The following is an 18,225-nucleotide window of genomic DNA, read 5'->3' on the forward strand; positions in this document are numbered from 1 at the left end:
CAGGGCACAAGCCCGCACCGCTGCCTCAAGTTGCACGTTCCCCCGCCCAGGTCGTGCGGTGGTACGGCCCTGCCCCCTGGCGGAGCTCTGGGAAGGTCTAGCCCGGACCCTGCCTCCCCCTAGCCAACTCAGTGGTGGCGGCCAAGCTGAGTTCCGGTTCCGGTGGCTGTGGCCGCAGGCGGGCAGTGAAGCTGGGATCTGCGCGTTCTTACCACTTCACATCAACTTCTGCCCTCTGCCACACTCTGGGTGGCCACAGCTCGGGGGCGTGTGCTGCCCCCGACCCCCTTTCCGGGAGATGGTACGGCCTGAGGGCGCGTCCGTCCCCTGCCGTCGCTGACCCGGGTCCCCCACTCCATGGCCGCGTCGGCGCCGCCCCCACCGGACAAGCTGGAGGGAGGTGGCGGCCCCGCGCCGCCCCCTGTGCCACCCAGCACCGGGAGGAAGCAGGGCAAGGCCGGTGAGAGCGCTGAGAGGGCTGGAGGTTGGAGAAGCCGAGGAGTTGGGGGTCTTGGAGGGAGACTAATTGGGCGGGGGAGGCGGGAGTCCGTAGGCCGAGAGGCCGGGAGAAGATGTGTGAGCCAAGCCCTCCAGGGGTTTGGGGCAGGTGTCCTGGTTTGGAGGCACGTGGAATTTCAGGAGTCATTTGGGAATCTGATAGTGTCAAGAGATGGGGTGTCTCATTTAAAGGAAGAGGCAGCTGAGAATGTGGTAATGTAACTTACTTTTCATATTACACTTTTGTAAGTACTTATCTGTTGTAAATAAGTAAGCGTATTTTCATATTAGGAGAGTTCCTGCGAACATGCCTGGGAGAAAGGAGGTTGGGGAAACCTCAGGGAAACTTGTTTGTGTTTTGCTGCTCTTCCAGGTTTGCAAATGAAGAGCCCAGAAAAGAAGCGGAGGAAGTCAAATACTCAGGTGAATGGTGGTTGGTGGGCGTGAGAATTCTAGCAGCCCTCCCTCCCTGTACTCTCCACTCTGTCACTCCAGTGTCTTTCTTGGGCAGGGAGAAGAGAAAGCTGTCTCTTTGGCCTGGTCCTGTCCTTCAGCTTCATAACAAGTTTGCAGGGGGCTGGGAGATGAGATGATTTGACTGAAGACCTTATCAGTCAGGTTTAGAATCTTCCTCTGCCATTTTTCCTGTTCTGGTTCCTTCATAATTACAGCACCCATCACTGACTTTTTCTAGGTGCCGAGGATTGTGCGGTACTGCTTTAACAGTTTTGGGAGGTGGGTAGCTGACTCTTGCAGATAAAGAATCTGAGGGTCTTGAGGTTATTCGGTGTCAGAGCTGGGATTTCAGCAGAGTTCTGCCCGTTTTAAAAACACAGTTACTGCTCTGCGTTCCCCCCTGTTTCTCTGTTACGTTCTAATGTCTGTCTTGATTTTAGATCTGAGGTGGCTGGAGCCAGCCTCCAAAATGTGCACTCTGTTTCTGGTGCTCTCCTGGTTGAGGTCTGCACTTCCCTCCCTGACTTGCTCTTTCCCTCATCTGTTCTCCACTAGGGCCCTGCATACTCACATCTGACAGAGTTTGCACCACCCCCGACTCCTATGGTGGATCACCTGGTTGCATCCAACCCTTTTGAGGATGACTTCGGAGCCCCTAAGGTGGGGGGCACGGCCCCTCCATTCCTTGGCAGTCCTGTCCCCTTTGGAGGCTTCCGTGTTCAGGGGGGCATGGCAAGCCAAGTACCCCCAGGCTACGGCACTGGAGGTGGAGGGGGTCCCCAGCCTCTTCGTCGACAGCCACCCCCTTTCCCTCCTAACCCTATGGGCCCTGCTTTCAACATGCCCCCACAGGGCCCTGGCTACCCACCCCCGGGCAACATGAACTTTTCCAGCCAGCCCTTCAACCAGCCTCTGGGCCAGAACTTCAGCCCTCCTGGTGGGCAGATGATGCCGGGCCCGGTTGGGGCATTTGGTCCCATGATCTCTCCAACCCTGGGACAACCTCCCAGAGGGGAGCTGGGTCCTCCTCTCCCCCAGCGCTTTGCCCAGCCAGGGGCACCTTTTGGCCCTTCTCTTCAGAGACCTGGTCAGGGGCTCCCCAGCCTACCCCCCAACACAAGTCCCTTTTCCGGTCCAGATCCTGGCTTTCCTGGCACTGGTGGTGAGGATGGGGGGAAGCCCTTGAATCCACCTGCTCCCACTGCTTTTCCTCAGGAGCCCCACTCAGGCTCCCCTGCTGCTGCTGTTAATGGGAGCCAACCCAGTTTCCCCCCAAACAGCAGTGGGCGCAGTGGGGGCACTCCAGATGCCAACAGTCTGGCACCCCCCAGCAAGGCAGGTGGGGGCTCAGGGCCCCAGCCTCCTCCGGGCCTGGTGTATCCATGTGGTGCCTGTCGGAGCGAGGTGAACGACGACCAGGATGCCATTCTGTGTGAGGCCTCCTGCCAGAAGTGGTTCCACCGAGAGTGCACGGGTATGACTGAGAGCGCCTATGGGCTGCTGACCACCGAGGCTTCTGCAGTCTGGGCCTGTGATCTCTGCCTCAAGACCAAGGAGATCCAGTCTGTCTATATCCGCGAGGGCATGGGGCAGCTGGTGGCTGCCAACGATGGGTGATGCTGGCCAGGTGACCCAGGGAAGTGCATACATTCCTCCCTGCTCTTCCAGGGTGAATGTTTCGTGTCTGGCTCTTAGTCCCTGTTTCCACTGGCTTCCCGTCCCCCTGGAGCAGAAACAGTGGCTCCTGAGGGCAGAAGAGGGACTGGGGTGGGCAGGCAGGAGAGCCTGGGTCGCTCACTGTTGCGGAAACTTTCCCGTGGAGATCTACAGAGATCCAGGAAACCAAAGCCCTGCTGAGCAGAGCCATTTTTTGTTGGCAGTCTCTAGAAGCCTCTAGGGGTATGGCTGCAAGAGAAAAGAGGCTGGAGAAAGATCTGGAAGGCAGAGGTGTCCCCTCTGCAGAAGTATGGACATCCCGAACACCTGTGCCTAACATGCCTCTATCTAGCCCCACAGCTCCAGCCTTAGTTTTTGGAGTCAAGTGTTAAAAGGTTTCCGGCCAGAGGAGTTCGGATCTCTTCCCATTCCCTACGGTAGTAGCCCTTCCATGGGCTCTGAGAGACAGCGTTTGGGAAGAAAAAGGGGTTGTCCCCTTTTCCTACTTCCCCTTAACACCTCCAAAACCTGCTCAATGCTTCCTGGCTCGGAGAACCAAATAGCCTGAAGAAACAGGAGAGTTCTTGGCCATGGCATTTTCTCGGTGATTTGGGGCTTCGAGACAGTAAGGGGTGCTGTCAGGACACATTTCCCGTATACCAAAGTCGCTGGTCCTTTCTCAGCCTCTCGAGCTTTTCTGCTAATGACCATATTACTTTTGCCAAAAATTGGGATATGTGGTCTGACAGACCAGAGTATTTGGAAGTTTGGACAGCCCTGGAAGCCTGTACTGTGTTGTACACCCACCGCCGGCCCTGCCCAGCTGTTGCACATTGTTCTCAGTGTTGGCCCTCAACTTCTGGTGCCCTCCTTCCCCCACCTCTCTGGCTTGATTGTAGGAGAAAGCTTGAAAGGGCACAGGGCCCTTATACCTCACTTCTTCTGATAAAAGGATCCCTGTCACAGCCTGTGGGTGGGGGAGGCAGCAGTGCCCTCACGCCAAGGTACTGAAAACGCAGTTCAGAGCTTGGGTGTTTCTTCTCTTTTTCCCTGCTCGTTAGATTCTCAGGCCTGGTGTTCTAGTACTCATTTCTCAGCCAGAGTCCTGTTCTGTGCTTTGTTACTTTAAAGCACTGCCTGCCAGAGATGGGCCTGGGTGCCCCTCACCACTGATACTTTAAAAGCTTGTGCACACATTGCTCAGTGGGGTGGGGAAGGCAGCCTGAGAGGGTAGTGGTTGCCCAGACCCCAGCATGTGCAGAGGAGACAGAACTCAGCTTGCCTGCCTACTTGGGGCCAGCCGCCTTTGAGGCTTCGGGAAGAAAGGACACCGGTCCCGCCCCGTCCTGTCCCCCACTCTAAAACAACAGAGAGTGGCTGGTCAACTTTGTGTTGTGGTTCTGTTGTCCCCTTTCATCTGTTGCTATTTTTGTGCTGCCTTCCCCCACATCAGCATTTTGTAAAGTGGCTCCTGTGGGAAGCCTGCTCAGTCCCTCCCTCATTGTTTTGGAGGAACGTGGGGGCGGCAGAGTTGTGGTGGTGGGAGAGGGGTCTTTTGTACCGTTGGATTAATAAAATGATTTTAAAACCCAGACAGGGACCCGCTGCTGTTGCTGTGCACGAAGGTTGGGATGGGCAAACGTCACTGCTGGGGAGGGCACTGGGGGTGGGGGTCCTAGTTAGTGGGAACGGCAGAAAGATCTGGCCTTGTAGCTGAACCTGGGTGGAGGGCGTCCTGCACGCCCCCTTTTTACATTCGCATTCCCCCAACCTCTCCCTCCGTCCCTGCTACGAGGAGATTTCTGAGCACATTCCTGGGCCCGGCCTGGACCCTAGCAGAGGCTTGTGTCCTAGGCCTCAGGGAAGCAAGTGCCTTTAGCGCCCACCCTCCAACCTCCAGTTATTGGGTTAGGAGTCGAATGTAGCTCCAAGGGTTGGGGGAAAGGGCAGCCCCGGCCTGGCTCAGCAGATGTCATTTGGGGATGCTTTTCAGGCCCCTCTCCTTTTAAACAAGGGGTGACACCCTTAATCTGCACGGGAGCAGAAAGGGGAGGGCGGCAGGAAGGCTATTTCCAACCACGACTTGCCACTCTCCCCTCCCCCATCCTGCAGCTGCCTGTGTCTATCCTGGGACAAATTGGGTTTTTGTCCCTGTCCTCTCCGGAGATGCCACCGTTTACCTTTCGGTTGAGTCTTGCTTCTCGTAAATAGACACTGGGAAAGGAGGGGTGGTCACCCAAAATTCAATTTGTTGGAATTCCAATCTCCCACCAGGAGGCAAGCCCAGGTTTTAGGGCTGTGCCGTGCCCCTTCTCTCTCCGTCTCCCCGACCCTCAACTCTAGTTCTCATTGGCCAAAAGTTTCCACCCACCCCCGCCCTCAATGAAGTTGACTTCCCATTGGTCAGTACTGGGTCACATGACTACCCTGCTTTCTGGGGCTGGGAACCTTGGGAGGCCACAACAAGTTCAGCTGAAGACTGAAGCCAGAAGCCAGAAGCCAGAGCTGGATCAGGTAATGACCCAGAGCGGAGAGGGCCCGCAGATCTGCTGCGGGAGGGAGGGTAATGGGGAAGAAGGGCCAAACGCAAAGGCTCGTGCTTTACGGAGTCTTCAGAGCTGCTGTCAACGGCTGGAATAGGGGAAAGGGGACCATGGGCTGCTTTTGCCAAAACAGGAACTCGCTCTGGGTCCCCCAGGCAAGTACTTGTGGCCCTAAGTGCTTTGCTTTGGAGCTTTGGGGGGACAACTCTTAGAGAAGTTGACTTTAGCTAGACCAGACTTCCCATCTTTGAGCAGAGTGGGAGAGCTCCCTCTTGAGCTGCTTTGTTGAAATAGCAGAAATCTCTGACAATCCTTAAAGGGTGTTTTTGTTGCTTTCTGCCTGAAGAGAGAGGGGGCAGGGGAGGAGGGGATGGGGATGGGTTTTCTTCCCAGAGATTGATGATAAGAAAGAGATCTGAAAGGACAGAGGGAAAGGGTAGGGGTTAGCAGAAGGAAGTTCCTAATAAGGCATGAGATGTTGACTTTGGGAGAACAGGGGGATCTTTTGGAATCTTGGGTGAACCCAACCAAGAGAGGTACCAGGGCTTAGAACCCTGCGTGCAACAGTTCCAGCACTGTCTCCTGTTTGGGTCTCAGAAGTGTTTGTCTTGTTGACCCAAATACCATTGCTGGTTTCCATGGAGACAGTGGTCTGACATCACAAGCTGGTTACCATAGTGCTTGGTTCTGGAGGACCTGAGCAGGCTGTACACAGCCAGGGATAAACAGGGACTTCAGCCTAAGCTGCTGCCACTTCCTTCCCGCCACCACCTGTTAACAGTCACACAGGAACGGGGATGGGGAGATGGTGACAGAGCAGCAGAGGAGGGGCCTGAGGGCAGGAGGCTGCCCAGTGATGGCTCTGTGGAGGCCTATAGAAGCTGGCTGGCGGCAGCAGGTGGGGCTGTGGGACTTGGTCTGGGGAGTCACTGCAGCCGTTCTGTTTCCTTACAGGATGGGTTGTGTGTGTCTGGGAGACATAGGCACAGGGAGAGACACTGAGGTGTCCTTGATCTGTCGTGGGCTTGGATCTTGGAAGACCCACTGTGTGCCTTACACCCACTCACACATAGGGAACAGCATGTGGTTTCCGAAGGTGGGACTGCCATCCGCCCTCCCAGCCTCACTTCTGTCCCCCAGGGTTTCCTTACAGAGTCCTTTCCTACTTGCCACTCTTCTAGTCCCCGAGTAATATGCTATTTGTCCTCCTATGAAGGATCATAGCTCAAGACTCTGGGGGGTCAGCCCCTCTATTCCTCCACCTTTATGCCAGCCAGATTCCAGCTGCGGGTGCCCAACTGAGGGGACACTCTAGGCCTTGGATGAAGGGGCAGGTCCTTTTCTATTTGCCCTCCTTTGTGCCAGGCTTTGGAAGCTGGAGGGACTTCCCGCCCCCACCCTGCCAAGTCAGAGCACATCCACCTGGGCAGGACCACAGCCTTGGTTTCTGTCCATGCTTTGAAAACTAAAGTCTTTATACATGACAGTCGTCATAAAGCCCTTTCCCCAATCAGCTTTAAGTTCCGTTAGCTGAAACTTAGGGGTTACTCAGAGGGGAACAGAATTTGAACTGGAGAGAGAGGGTAACAGAAAAGCAACTTAAGGCAGGTTCAGATGCCCAACCCTGGCTGCAGGCGAGAACCGTCTGGGAGGTTTTAAAAGAGATCCCTGCCTGCACCTGTCCCTGACCACAATTGAAATAGTCTTAGGTGATTTCAGTGTGCCGCCAGTGTTGAGAGCCCCTGAGCCAGACTGTACAAAGGACTTATAGAGGGTGGGTGAATGGGGAGACTTAGGGCTGAAGGAGGCAGTGGAGTCTTCTCTTCCTAGCCTTGGGAGAGGAGGCAGTGATTGGCGGGGGGAGCCTACTCGGGTAAAGGGAGGGCTGGGTTGTGTTCCTTACTCTTTTTCACCATTTGCCTTTGCAAGTCACATCAGCCACTTAATGGCCTGCCTCCATGTGCCCTGATCATGGCATGAGACAGTTGTCTCTGTTATTCCCCAAAGCCTTTCCAAGCCCTCTGATTCGACTTGAGCTTTCAAGGTCAGTTCAGTTTCCCGAAACCCTGTTGGTCCTTGGGACAGCCAAGCTTCCTTGGCTGCCCATAGGTTCTGATTTGCAAGACAAATACTGCCCTGCAGAGTCCAAGCATTAGGATCAGGAGGACTGGACCCAGGCTGGTCTGGGAGCTGCTGCCCAGCCCTTAAGCCTTGGAACCCAGCCAAAGCTGCTCCCTGCATCCTGCGTCTCCTGAAGGGAGCAGGGGTGCTGAAGCTTTTCTCTGCAGGTGGCAGCCCCAGCAGCCTCAGGAACCTCAGCAACTATGGCCTCCTGCCCAGATTCAGACAACAGCTGGATGCTTGCTAGCTCAGAGGTAGGAAAAACAGGCCTGGAACCTCATGGAGGGGGGTTCCTGCAGGTCTGGGCTGCTTTCTGGGTCTGTCTCTTCCTTGGTCCTGATGGTCATCTGCCTCACCTCCTGCCACCTGCGAAAGGGACTCTAGTGTAAGGGGAAGGAAGTCAGGGCTCATGAGTCAGGTGCCGGGACTTGACCATGCCTGGAAAATAGGGAACCGACTGCTGTGGTGAGCTGTGAGAAGTCAGAAAGAAATTCTGGTGGGAAGACCAGCCTGAGCAGGGGGTCCGAGGCACAGCGGGAAAGCCATTCTGCGGAGGCAATGAGGAGGCCCATCGCGTGAGGCTGCAGCAAGGGCCAGAGTGTTGGAGTGAGGCCAGGGGCGGAGCCTGACCCCTGTGGGAAACAAGCTCTGATGGGCCTGGGTCAGGCATTCAGGGCTCATCCTGCTGGGAAATTGCTGAGGGCTCCAAGTCTGAAGGAGTTGGGACACTCATGGCCTGGGCAGAGGGTGGAGCCTCTGCAGGCTTGGGGGGCACAGATGGTGGATGTTTTAAAAATCCTGTAGTACAGGTAGTAGTTGGTGTGGCTTGGACCCAGTGGACTCTTGTGCTCCTGAATCCACTGAGAAGGGTGGAGGGGCTGGTGGGATGGGGGACTGAGGGGCTGGAGAAGTTTGTAAAGGGATCCAACCCCAGCAGCTTGGTGTGTTAGAACTGCCGGGAGTGAAGGCGAGGAGCTAGAGTTAGGCACATGGAGTTTGAGTACCCTGGAGGAACCCGGCTGTAGGGAGAAGGAGCCGACCTCGGGGGTGATGCTGGAGCAGGACACATGGACGGGGGCTCACCAGTAGGAGGGGGTGGACACTCTCCTCTCAGAGCCCTGGGGTGCCTTTGTGGACGGTTGTGCATTGTGCCTTGCTGTCTTCCCCTGAGAAAAGAGTGGGTTGTGATTCTTGCCTTGAAGAGGTGGCCATGAGAAAAAAGTGATTTCAGAATAGCAAAGAAACATTCTAAGGTCAGAAATTATTCTCGGAGGGGTGGCGGGAGCCGTGGACAGGGTAAGCAGGCCATGGGCCCCCTGGGAAGGAATGCACATGGAGAGAAGAGGCCGGCCCGGACAGCCAGGCTCGCAGCACCATGGTGGACAGGCGAGGGTGGGTGTGGCGGGCCAGGCTTCTGTAAGCAGCGACTGGGAGAGGGCAGGGAGTGGGGAAGCCAGAAAAGCTTAGAAGATGTAAGTGAAGTGGGCATGCCAACTATTTGAGGACAGTTGTAGCCTGTGGAGGACCTGACTGTGACCCTTAGGCACCCAGGGGACTTTGTTCTCTTGCCGTCCTTTCACCTTGCAACCAGTAACTGGCCATTTGTGGGGAGGGAGGGAAGTGCTGACGATCTTGGAGGGGAGGGAGACCCAGGCTCTGTGCACCCAGCTTCTGCATGGGGCGGGGGGCAGGTTTGTTTGGTGTTCAGCGCCGTGGCCCAGTGGCACTTCTTCGTTAAGCATAACCGAGCCTCTGAAGGTTCCTCAGAGTGGCAGGTGAGGTGAGGAAGGGCCGGACACAATCAAGCTGCGATGACACTGCAGTGCTGGTGGACCCCTGGTCCTGCCTCACTTTGGATCAGCTCACTGCTCAGTGTGCTGTATTTCTGTGACGCGTGGGTTGGGGTCCCTGAGTGGCACCCGCAGCTGGTCCTAGGGACTCTGGTTTGTCCTTTCTCTGGAGCACCTCCTTCTTGCTCCCCTTCCCTCAGAGCCTGCCTGTGGAGACGCTGGGCCCCGAGTCCAGGATGGGCCCAGAACCTCTGGGAGCTCCCCAGACCCCTTGGGGCTCCTCCAAGGCAGATGGCGAAGAACTGGCTGGGACCTTGGATGGAGAAGGTAAAAGACCCTTGCTGAGGGCGGGTGCAACCTTCTCTCTTCCGTGTTCTAGGGTACGAGTTTCATCAGGGAAAGGGAAGCTGGTTAGTCTTAATCCCCACATTAATCTCGGCTTAAGATACTCTCCCCTCATTCTATCTTGGCTTTTTCCTGCCTCTTCCAACCAGTTGAGGCCTGCAGGAGCGAGAGGGCTGTGTAGGAAGTTTAGTTGAGGGGCTGTGGTGTTTTCCCTGGGCCTTTTCTTTCACTACAGAGACCCTCTGCCAAAGTGAAAGCTCCCAGTCTGGTCCTACTCTGCCAGAGGAGACTGAGGCCAAGGTGAGGACCTTTACCTTGGGAAGGAGGGAAGGGAGGGAGGGAGGGAAGTGGGGAGGGCCGGGGGCTGCTCATAGCTGTGTCTAAATCAGGGTGCCCTGGAAGGTGACGGTCATGGCGTGGAGTGCCCTGGCTCAGGAGACACAGTGGCCCAGGGAGACTTGGAGGAGACCCCCGTGGTGGCAGAGCTGGGAGGGGAGACACAGGACCTGGAGGATCAGAGCTCGGAACAGAGTTTGCCCTCATCCCGCAAAGCAGGTGAGAGTCCTCCTCGGCTCCCTCTGGCGGTGCCCTTTCAGAAGGTACGTTTGCGGGAGTGGCCCTCACTGTTGAGCACGGCTCTGGGCCAGGCGCCTGGAATTGGTAGCTTGGTGCTTCTTAAATTGTATAAGGGAGTGCTCACCCCCTCTGCCTGAGGCTCAGAGAGGTTAGGTGACTTGACCGAAGTCACATAGGAGAGAAGTGGCAGTGCCCAGGTTGGGTTGACTCTTCTCCTTGCCGCGGGGCCTCCTCTTTTCTTGCCTCTAGATTCATCTCTCGTCCCCTGAGTCCTTACCGCATGTTAGTGCTTTGCAGGGGGGAGGAGGGAGAGTGGATGGTCCCTAGCCTGTGCGAGGGAGCGTACAATTAAGCTGCTGCCACAGGAGGGGGAGGGTGGCTCAGTCAGGGGACAGGTTGAGGGAGTTTGAGGGGAAAGGAGAGGCAGGGGTGGTTGGGGAAGGTTGATGATGGAGGTGACGTTTGAGTGGAGCTTGGAGCAAAGAGCAGGCTTTCCAGGAGGTGGGGCGGGAGGAAGAGGGCAGGCCGCCCTGGCTGCAGTGTCAGCCAAGGGCTGGGGGCCGCCTGTCCTTTGCTGAGGAGGCTGCATCTGAGGTTTGTGGCAGAGAGTGTATGAACTCATCTGTGTCGCAGGTGACAGGGTGGAGGGAGAGGCCAGGGCCTCGGGCCATTTAGGGGGCCACTGAAGTGGCCAGGCAAAGCCAACGGAGACCTGAACCATGGCACAAACAAGGCATGCAATGTCAAGTTGTTGAAGTGTCAAACTGTCTGGATGTGATGCGAAGGCTTCAGTTGGCTGGAGGGTCAGAGCGTGCCTTTCCCTGAATTGGGGCGACACTAGAACAGAACCAGTTTGAAGGGCAGTGTGTTGAGTGTTTGGTCCCCGCGGGGTATCCAGGCAGGAGTGACTGGTGGGCAGGAGATGCCTGGACCTGGACCTTTAGGGAGGCCAGGTCAGGCAAGACAGATTCCTCTGCTCCGGGGGGGCCATCGGCGGTGGGGCAGAGACAGCAGGGACTGTGTGTACGTTGAGAAGAGTAGAGGATAGAAGTGGTGTCAGGAGACCACCACCTTTTGGACCAGGTGGAGCCAGAGAGGCACTGAACAGGAGTGGCCAGAGTTAGGACTGGCCCTGGAGGATGGTGGTGGCTATAGGAGCGTGATGGGAGATGTCCTGTAAGAGGTGCTTTTAGGATGAAGCCGCCCTTGTAGTTTATAGACTGAAAGGACCAGTCTCCCATCTCCAGACTGGGCAGGGGCGGTCACTGATGCTCATGCAGACAGGCCCTGTCTGTGATCATGGCTAGTGGCTCCCTGTGCCTTCCCCTCTTCCTGTGTCCCAACGCTCCAGCTGCCTCACTGACTCGTCCCCATCCCTTCCTCCAGCGTGGATCAGGGAGGAGGCACCCTGCACCAGCAGCGAGGATGACACTGACATGGACACGGAGGGTCTGCGGAGACGGCGGGGCTGGGAGCCCAGCGCTCCTCAGCCTGCGTTGCCCCTGGATGTGGAGGACGAGGCCAGAGGCCAGGGCGTAAGTGGAGAGCTGGGCCTCTCCCTCAACCTGTGCCTCCTCGGGGCCCTGGTTCTGCTGGGCCTAGGGATCCTCCTCTTCTCTGGTGAGTGGCGCCTCCCCTCCTGGGGCCCTCAGCCTCCAGCCTGGCCCCACCTGTCACGTCCTTCTCTGGGGTCTCACCGGGCTGCTCTGTCTCTGTCCTCAGGTGGCCTCTCAGAGTTGGAGAACGGTGAGTGGGGAGGGCCCTGGTTCATTGGTGTCTGTCCCCTCCCAACCCCAGGGGAGGCTGATGGGGGCAGCAGTGTGGGTCAGAAGTGGGGATGCTGGGGGCTGTACATGTATTGCTCAGTTATGCCTTGTCAGCTGTTCAGAGCAACCCTTGGCTCTTTAGCTGGCTGGACCTCTCAGTCGGGTGGGTCCAGGGCAGGACGGTGACCCTGTGTGTGTGGGAGGAGCGGGTTCTGTGTGTCTTGGGGCCAGTTGCAGGACTTCGGTGTCCCACAGGGCCTGTGGAGGAAGTGGAGCTGCAGGTCTTTCCAGATGCCACAGTGGACTCCGAGATGCTGCATGCTGTGGGGGAGGGGCAGGTTTGTGTTACTGTGCCCCTCGGTGTGCCGGCCTGGGTCGGGGCGTTCAGGGCTGCCCGGGCTGTGGGGCAGGGTAGGGTAATTGGCTCCTTTGCCCTCAGGATGGGCTAAGGCAGCAGCTGCCTGCCTCAGTGCCCCCTGACAGCATCCCCAGCCTGCAGAACATGGCCCTTCTGCTAGACAAGCTGGCCAAGGAGAACCAGGATATCCGCTTGCTGCAGGCCCAGCTTCAGGTAGGTGCAAGCAGGGAGCAGTGGGGTAGGCAAGCCCTCCTTAGTTGAGTGTCCCACCGTCCTCCCTCAAAAAGAAGCTTTCTCTGTTTACCTGTATATCTTAACCCTGTCTGTTTTCCACTATAGTGAGGTCATCTTCCTAGTTCTCTGCTCACATCTCTCATGCTAAAGATTAGGCCAGGGCTGGCATACCTGTTTCATGTGGCATGCCACCTCTGATTGATTGGTATGGTCTGCTTAGAGCATTGGGTGGAGGATTTGAAGAACTTGCCAAGGCTCAATGGGAAGGAAGGACTGTGATTGATTAGTAATGTCAGTTCTGGGCATAGGAGGTAAAAACTGGTTAATGAGAGCCACATGTTGGCTGTCCTTAGGTGAATTGAAGTGTGTGCTTATATATGGACATAGAAGCTGGGGCCTGTGATTGAATATGGAGACCCCAGGATCTGGTGCAGGTTGCGAATGGTAGAGGGGGACTAAAACCAAATCCTCTTGAGTGTCCCAGGCCATAACAGGGCCTTGGGCCACCTGCCCACTGTACTGGAATAGAATTGGGGTAGGAGGCACTGGACTCATCCTGAAAATACCCTCCTGTGGTATTCTCCATCTCTACACCATTTCAGGCCCAGAAGGAAGAGCTTCAGAGCCTGATGCACCAGCCCAAAGGGCTAGAAGAGGAAAATGTCCAGCTCCGAGGGGCCCTGCAGCAGGGCAAGGCCTTCCAGAGGGCCCTGGAGTCAGAGCTGCAGCAGCTGCGGGCCCGCCTCCAGGGGCTGGAGGCTGACTGCATCCGGGGGACAGATGGGGTGTGCCTCAGCTCGGGCAGAGGCTCACAGGGTGGCAAGGTTACCAAGGATCAAGGCCCTTGGGGGCAGGGCACTGGCTTCCTAGAGCAGAAAGAACAGCTGGAGACTGAGGCCCAGGCATTAAGGCAAGAGCTGGAGAGGCAGCGGCAGCTCCTGGGGTCTGTGCAGCAGGACCTGGAGCGGAGCTTGAGGGATGCAGGCCAAGGGGACCCAGTTCGCCCTGGCCTTGCTGAGCTGGGCCACAGGCTGGCCCAGAAGCTGCAGGGCCTGGGGAACTGGGGCCAGGACACTGGGGTCCCCGCCAATGCCTCAGAAGCCTGGCATCAGGAACCCCACTTCCAGGGTTCCAGAGAGAGGAGTGGAAAGGAAAAGTGGCAGGATGGGCAGCAGGACCGGAAGGCTGGGCCCTGGAAGCATAAAAAGGAGGAATCTGGCTGGGAAAGGAAGAAGAGCTGGAGGGGTGAGGAGCACGTGGAGCTGGCAGGGAGATGGAAGGAGAGCAAGCCGAGGGCAGAGGAGTCGGGCAGGAAGGATGGTAAGCGACAGAGTCCCAAGGAGCCACTCAGGAAAAGTGGGAGCCTCCACTCCTCTGGAGAAAAGCAGAAGCACCCTCAGTGGAAGGAAGGGGCTAAAGACAGACATGACCCCCAGCCATTCTGGGCAGAGCTACGGAGGCACAAGTACCGGGCACCCCAGGGCTGCTCGGGCGTGCACGAGTGTGCCCGACAGGAGGGTCTGGCCTTGTTTGGCGTGGAGCTAGCCCCGGTGCGGCAGCAGGAGATGGCCTCTCTGCTGAGGACATACCTGGCGCGGCTGCCCTGGGCTGGGCAACTGACCGAGGAGCTACCCCTCTCGCCAGCTTACTTTGGTGAGGACGGCATCTTCCGCCACGACCGCCTCCGCTTTCGGGACTTCGTGGATGCCTTGGAGGACAGCCTAGAGGAGGTGGCGGTGAGGCAGACAGGTGATGACGATGAGGTGGATGACTTCGAGGATTTCATCTTCAGCCACTTCTTTGGAGACAAAGCACTGAAGAAGAGGTGGGCAGTTGTGGGGGTCCGGGTCTGGTGGGACAGAGGAGAAGGGAGCGGTGGGGGGCTGTGTGTGAAGGAGCAAGGGTCCTGAGTCCAGGGCCTTTCAGTATGGGTCCTTATCTCCCCTTTTAGTCCTTTCTGGCTTCTCTTAAGAAGGCATCCAAATACATTCCTGTCTTTGAGGGCAGGAAGCTGCCCATGCTCCCCCAAAAGGTGGTCCCCTTTGGGCCAGGGGATTTTTCTTCCCCAGTTGTCCTGGCCTGCCTACATCGGCTTGGCCCAGGGCGTAAGGGAGATTGCTTCCACCTTCCTGCCTCCCCAGCGGGGCCTTCATTCTGGGAGACTGGGTCTGGCCCTTAATGGGATTGGGGCGGCTCTCCGTGTTGGCCACCTTAGCAGAAACAGGGCCCCCTTCTCCTCAGGGAACCCTTTTTTAGCACGTGGCATTATTATCTAAAGGCCTCTTCCTGCCCCCTCCCCACAGGTCTGGGAAGAAAGACAAACACTGGCGGAGCCCCAGAGTTGTGGGGCCCAGGGAGGAACGCAGCCACCACCGCAGGGGCTGAGGCCTGCTGTTCTCTGACCCCTGGGGACTGTTAGAAACTGCCATCTCTCCTGGCTTGGTTGGTGTCCTTGAATGTCCTTCACAGAGGAGAGTGAAATCACCCAGTCCTGCACTGATGCCACTTTCTCTAGAAAAAGGCCTTAACTGGGCCTGCCTTGCCGTCTGTGGAAATATGCACGTGTGTCCAGGGCCCTGGGCTGGGACCCTTGGCAGTCTGATTGAGTCATGCTGAATGTGAAAGGGGATGGGGGAGAAGCTTGTTTTATGGGGAGATGGAATGGGCTGGGGTGGGGGGTGGCGGTCTGATTCTGAAACCAAAGAGCTTCCCGCTTCTTGTGTGTGCGCTGCCCCAGAGTGGGCCCCCGGTCCCTACCCCCTGGCCCCTAACCCCTGGCCCATGCCATCTGGGGTTCGAGAGTTGCTGGCTGGAGGCCCAGAATCAGGGCTTTCCCTGGGGTTTTATTAGATTTGGAAGCAGCTATCCCCAGGGCGTGAAGTCCCCTTCTTACCCTGGCTTCTCACTTGGCCTCACCTCCCGGTTGGGACTGTGAACTCAGACCCCAGTAAAGAGCTTTTGAAGCTGTGGTGTTGGCTGGGTCTGTGTCACCTGGGGTGTTTTCTAAGGGCAGGGATACACTCTTCCACCACCTCATAGGCACTGTAACCTCCCTCCTCCCATATACTCATTTCCCCTCTCTTTGCCCTCCCAGCAGTTCAGGCCCTCTGGGCTGGAACACCTCATTTGCTTATAGGGGCTGGAATACCCCATTTGCTTGCAGCAGACTTGCCTGCACCCTTGTAAGATATAGAAAAATGAGTGAGGGTTTTGGCATCTGAGCCCTGGGCTCAAATTCAGGCTGAGTAATCTTGGGCAAGTTATTTCCAGGAACCTTGTGTTTCTTATCCTCATAAAAGGGGATTGAAGGGCTTGGGGAGACGTTAAATAAAGCAATGTAAGCAAAACGTTTGTCCAGAATTTGGCACTCAAAAGTTATTTCACTCTTGAGGGAGGGGAGGACCCTTCCTACTGCCCCCCTATCCTGAGGCTTCTGGGTTGGGGAGGTGGGGGAGCCACTAGGTGGCGCCCTGGCCCCACATTTGCTCCACACCTTGGCTCCCCCACTACTTAGTTCCCCCCAAATCGGACCCCACCCCACTGACCCCGAGCTGCTCACTGGTGAGCTTTTCCAAGAAGACCAAGTCTCACTTGGGCTATGCTTTAGGAAGTCCATCCTGAGGGGCTTCTTGATCCCCTGGGAATCAGTCCCCCAGGGGGCAGGATGAGGTGTGACTGCAGGCGAGGTCAGAAGTGTTACTAGTACAGGGGAGAGAGCCTGCAGGCTCCATCCAGAAGGGGCTACGATGGGTAGTGAGAGCTTATGTAACACTGTGTACCTTCACAGTGTGCCCCTCTCTGTTAAAGGGCTGTGAGTGTATCAGCTGAGTTCAGCTGCGGGGTGAAGGCAGGGCTGGCTGGGGATGCAGCAAGGACCACACAGTCAACAAACATTTATACTGTCTGCTGTGTACTTGCTTTCTACAGCAAGAGAGAGCAGTGGGACCTCATGAAGAACGTCCTCCTAGGCAGAGAGGCGATGCTAGGGGTTGGGGTGCTGTAGGAGAGGAGGATTCCGCTTCTGGAGAAGGGGCTGGGAGGAGCAAGTACAGGTCGGTGGAGGGCCAGAGTCTGGAGTTGGCATCCCAGCTCTGTGGACTGTCGTTTCCCCTGAGGAAGCCAGCTTATGCTGTTCATGTGGCTCAAAACATGTGCTGATGGTCAGCTCCGGTTTATGGGAGAGGGATGCAGACTAGAAGGCAGGCGGGATCCTGTGTCTGGGGAAGCGAACTGGGCTTACGTAGGGAGGGGACACAGTCTGGCCTCCCTGGCTTCCCAGAGGGTGTTTGTTGACTCTCACTTTGGCCACTTGGGGCTTCTCAGTTCCATTTCTAGGGCCCGTTTCGGTCGTTTGCATAACGGACTCTCAGGCTAGGAAGTTCCCCCAAGCACCCCCTCTTCCTTTCCCACTCAGGAAGTAGCTACGCTGAGCTGCAGGTTTCTCAAATTGCTGAATCAGGTCAGGGAGAAAAAGAGCCAGGAACCCAAGGGGTATACTGGGGAGGGCCAGGGCAGTGGGGATGTGGGCCATTGTGGTGACCCTTTGGGGTGCTCTGGCAGACAATCCTCGTGCCCATCATAGGTCATTTGGCCCCTCTCTCCATCACATCCATGCACCCACATTAGCACTGTCTAAGACGGCGGGGGGGGGGGGGCAGTGCCCAGGTCCCAGACAATAGGATGTGCTCCTGATTAAGGGCCAGCGTGTGGAGGTAAGCCGAGGGAGGCTGGGACTGGGCAGCAGCACCCTCTTTCCCTCAGAGTGGAGGACAGCTCGCTCCTGGGCGGGGAGACAGGAAGCCTATGGGAGGCCTGCTCTGGGCCCTTCCAGGGCAAGGACTCGGTTCTTCGGGCCCTTGGTGCCTCCCCTTTGCTCCTGGAATTCCCCAACTCGGAGCTCAGCTCTGGGCGCCTCGGGGGAGTTGCTCCAGTAGGGAGTGGCCCTCTTGTGTCTTCCCTCTTAAATGGAAAAATTCTGCTTCCTTTGGCCAGGTCCCAGCCCTCACTTCCCTGCCATCCCCCAGTCTGCCGACTCTCCTTCATTCTTTAGCCGCAGCTCCTTTCCTCGAGCTGCCCTTACCCACAGTCCTCGGCTCAGCTTTCTCTCCCCATGCCCCCCCTCCCCCCAGCCCTTAACTCCTCCAGGCTCCTTCTCTGTCGGTCTCCCAGCTCCTCCAGGACCGAGGTTTTGTCCACTGCTCCTGTCCCCGCCCATCCCCGCCCATCCCAGGGTGGTGGGTGGGGAGGTGGCTGAAATTTGGTGGTGGGTCACCTTTAAGCTGGTACCACTCCCATAATCCCCTTGAGGGTCAGAGGCATGTGTTCCTCTTGATAACTGCCCCTCGGTACCCCCTCGCTCTCCCACCCAAGCTGGGCCCAAGGGCAGATGCTGGACTGGCTAGCTGTTGCTTTGGGAACCTTCCAGGGCGTCCCTGATGCGGGGACATCTCTTTTGGCCTTGTTCTGGGACACAGACGTCCCCAGTCTCGTCACACTTCACATGCCCACAGCGGTCTGGCAGGGACACTGCGGGGCAGGGTGGGTGCTATTGCCAGAGCACAGCAGGCCCCTCGCTCCCATTTCACCACTCAGCCTTCTGAGCTGCAGAAGCCCCTTGTCACCAGTTCTTGTTGCATTGCCTGAGTTCTCTCCCCCTCCCCTTGTGGGCTTTCCCTGAAGGGTGCTGCCCATCTCTTCAGCAATCCTTGCCTTCCAGAATAGGACCTGAACGTTAGGACAAAAATGGGCCCTTTTCCCAATCACCTGTTAATTACTCTGGGTCAAAGGGAGGCCCAGCCCAGTTCACTTCTAACTAGACCTTTGGCCTGGGCAGGCTTTGAGATCAGGAAACCCAGTCTTGGGGACCCACCATGGCCTACCTA

General features: G+C 57.1%; 2 protein-coding genes across 4 annotated transcripts; both read left to right on the forward strand.

Annotated features, from left to right (window-relative positions):
- Positions 1 to 64: 64 nt before the first annotated feature.
- Positions 65 to 4,202, forward strand: PYGO2 (pygopus family PHD finger 2). Its single transcript, XM_037162401.2, has 3 exons — positions 65 to 460; positions 872 to 921; positions 1,510 to 4,202. Exons 1-3 carry the CDS (start codon positions 358 to 360, stop codon positions 2,569 to 2,571), a joined length of 1,215 nt encoding a protein of 404 aa, XP_037018296.2. The 5' UTR covers positions 65 to 357; the 3' UTR covers positions 2,572 to 4,202.
- An 833-nt stretch (positions 4,203 to 5,035) lies between these two features.
- PBXIP1 (PBX homeobox interacting protein 1) lies at positions 5,036 to 15,703 on the forward strand. 3 transcript variants are annotated; one of them, XM_037162473.2, is made up of 11 exons: positions 5,036 to 5,124; positions 7,442 to 7,528; positions 9,265 to 9,391; positions 9,645 to 9,709; positions 9,799 to 9,964; positions 11,372 to 11,605; positions 11,708 to 11,731; positions 12,007 to 12,089; positions 12,191 to 12,322; positions 12,946 to 14,168; positions 14,647 to 15,703. In XM_037162473.2, exons 2-11 carry the CDS (start codon positions 7,478 to 7,480, stop codon positions 14,726 to 14,728), a joined length of 2,187 nt encoding a protein of 728 aa, XP_037018368.2. In that variant the 5' UTR covers positions 5,036 to 5,124; positions 7,442 to 7,477; the 3' UTR covers positions 14,729 to 15,703. The 3 variants fall into 3 exon arrangements, with proteins under 3 accessions (XP_037018368.2, XP_053522268.1, XP_053522267.1); XM_053666292.1 differs by lacking the exon at positions 5,036 to 5,124 and adding an exon at positions 5,619 to 6,249; XM_053666293.1 differs by lacking the exon at positions 7,442 to 7,528.
- Positions 15,704 to 18,225: the final 2,522 nt, after the last annotated feature.

Source organism: Artibeus jamaicensis, unplaced genomic scaffold, assembly GCF_021234435.1.
Source record: "Artibeus jamaicensis isolate MK-2021 breed Jamaican fruit bat unplaced genomic scaffold, CSHL_Jam_final contig_447, whole genome shotgun sequence".
Taxonomy (NCBI): Eukaryota; Metazoa; Chordata; class Mammalia; order Chiroptera; family Phyllostomidae; genus Artibeus; species Artibeus jamaicensis.

Excerpts from the sequence above, each read along its gene's own strand:
- PBXIP1 (XM_053666292.1), top strand. The coding sequence starts at position 5,959 with ATGGTGACAGAGCAGCAGAGGAGGGGCCTGAGGGCAGGAGGCTGCCCA. Across the intron at positions 11,606-11,707 it reads AGGGATCCTCCTCTTCTCTG|GTGGCCTCTCAGAGTTGGAG; the intron begins GTGAGTGGCGCC and ends CTCTGTCCTCAG. Across the intron at positions 12,090-12,190 it reads ATGCTGTGGGGGAGGGGCAG|GATGGGCTAAGGCAGCAGCT; the intron begins GTTTGTGTTACT and ends CTTTGCCCTCAG.
- PYGO2 (XM_037162401.2), top strand. The coding sequence starts at position 358 with ATGGCCGCGTCGGCGCCGCCCCCACCGGACAAGCTGGAGGGAGGTGGC. Across the intron at positions 461-871 it reads GAGGAAGCAGGGCAAGGCCG|GTTTGCAAATGAAGAGCCCA; the intron begins GTGAGAGCGCTG and ends CTGCTCTTCCAG. Across the intron at positions 922-1,509 it reads GGAGGAAGTCAAATACTCAG|GGCCCTGCATACTCACATCT; the intron begins GTGAATGGTGGT and ends GTTCTCCACTAG.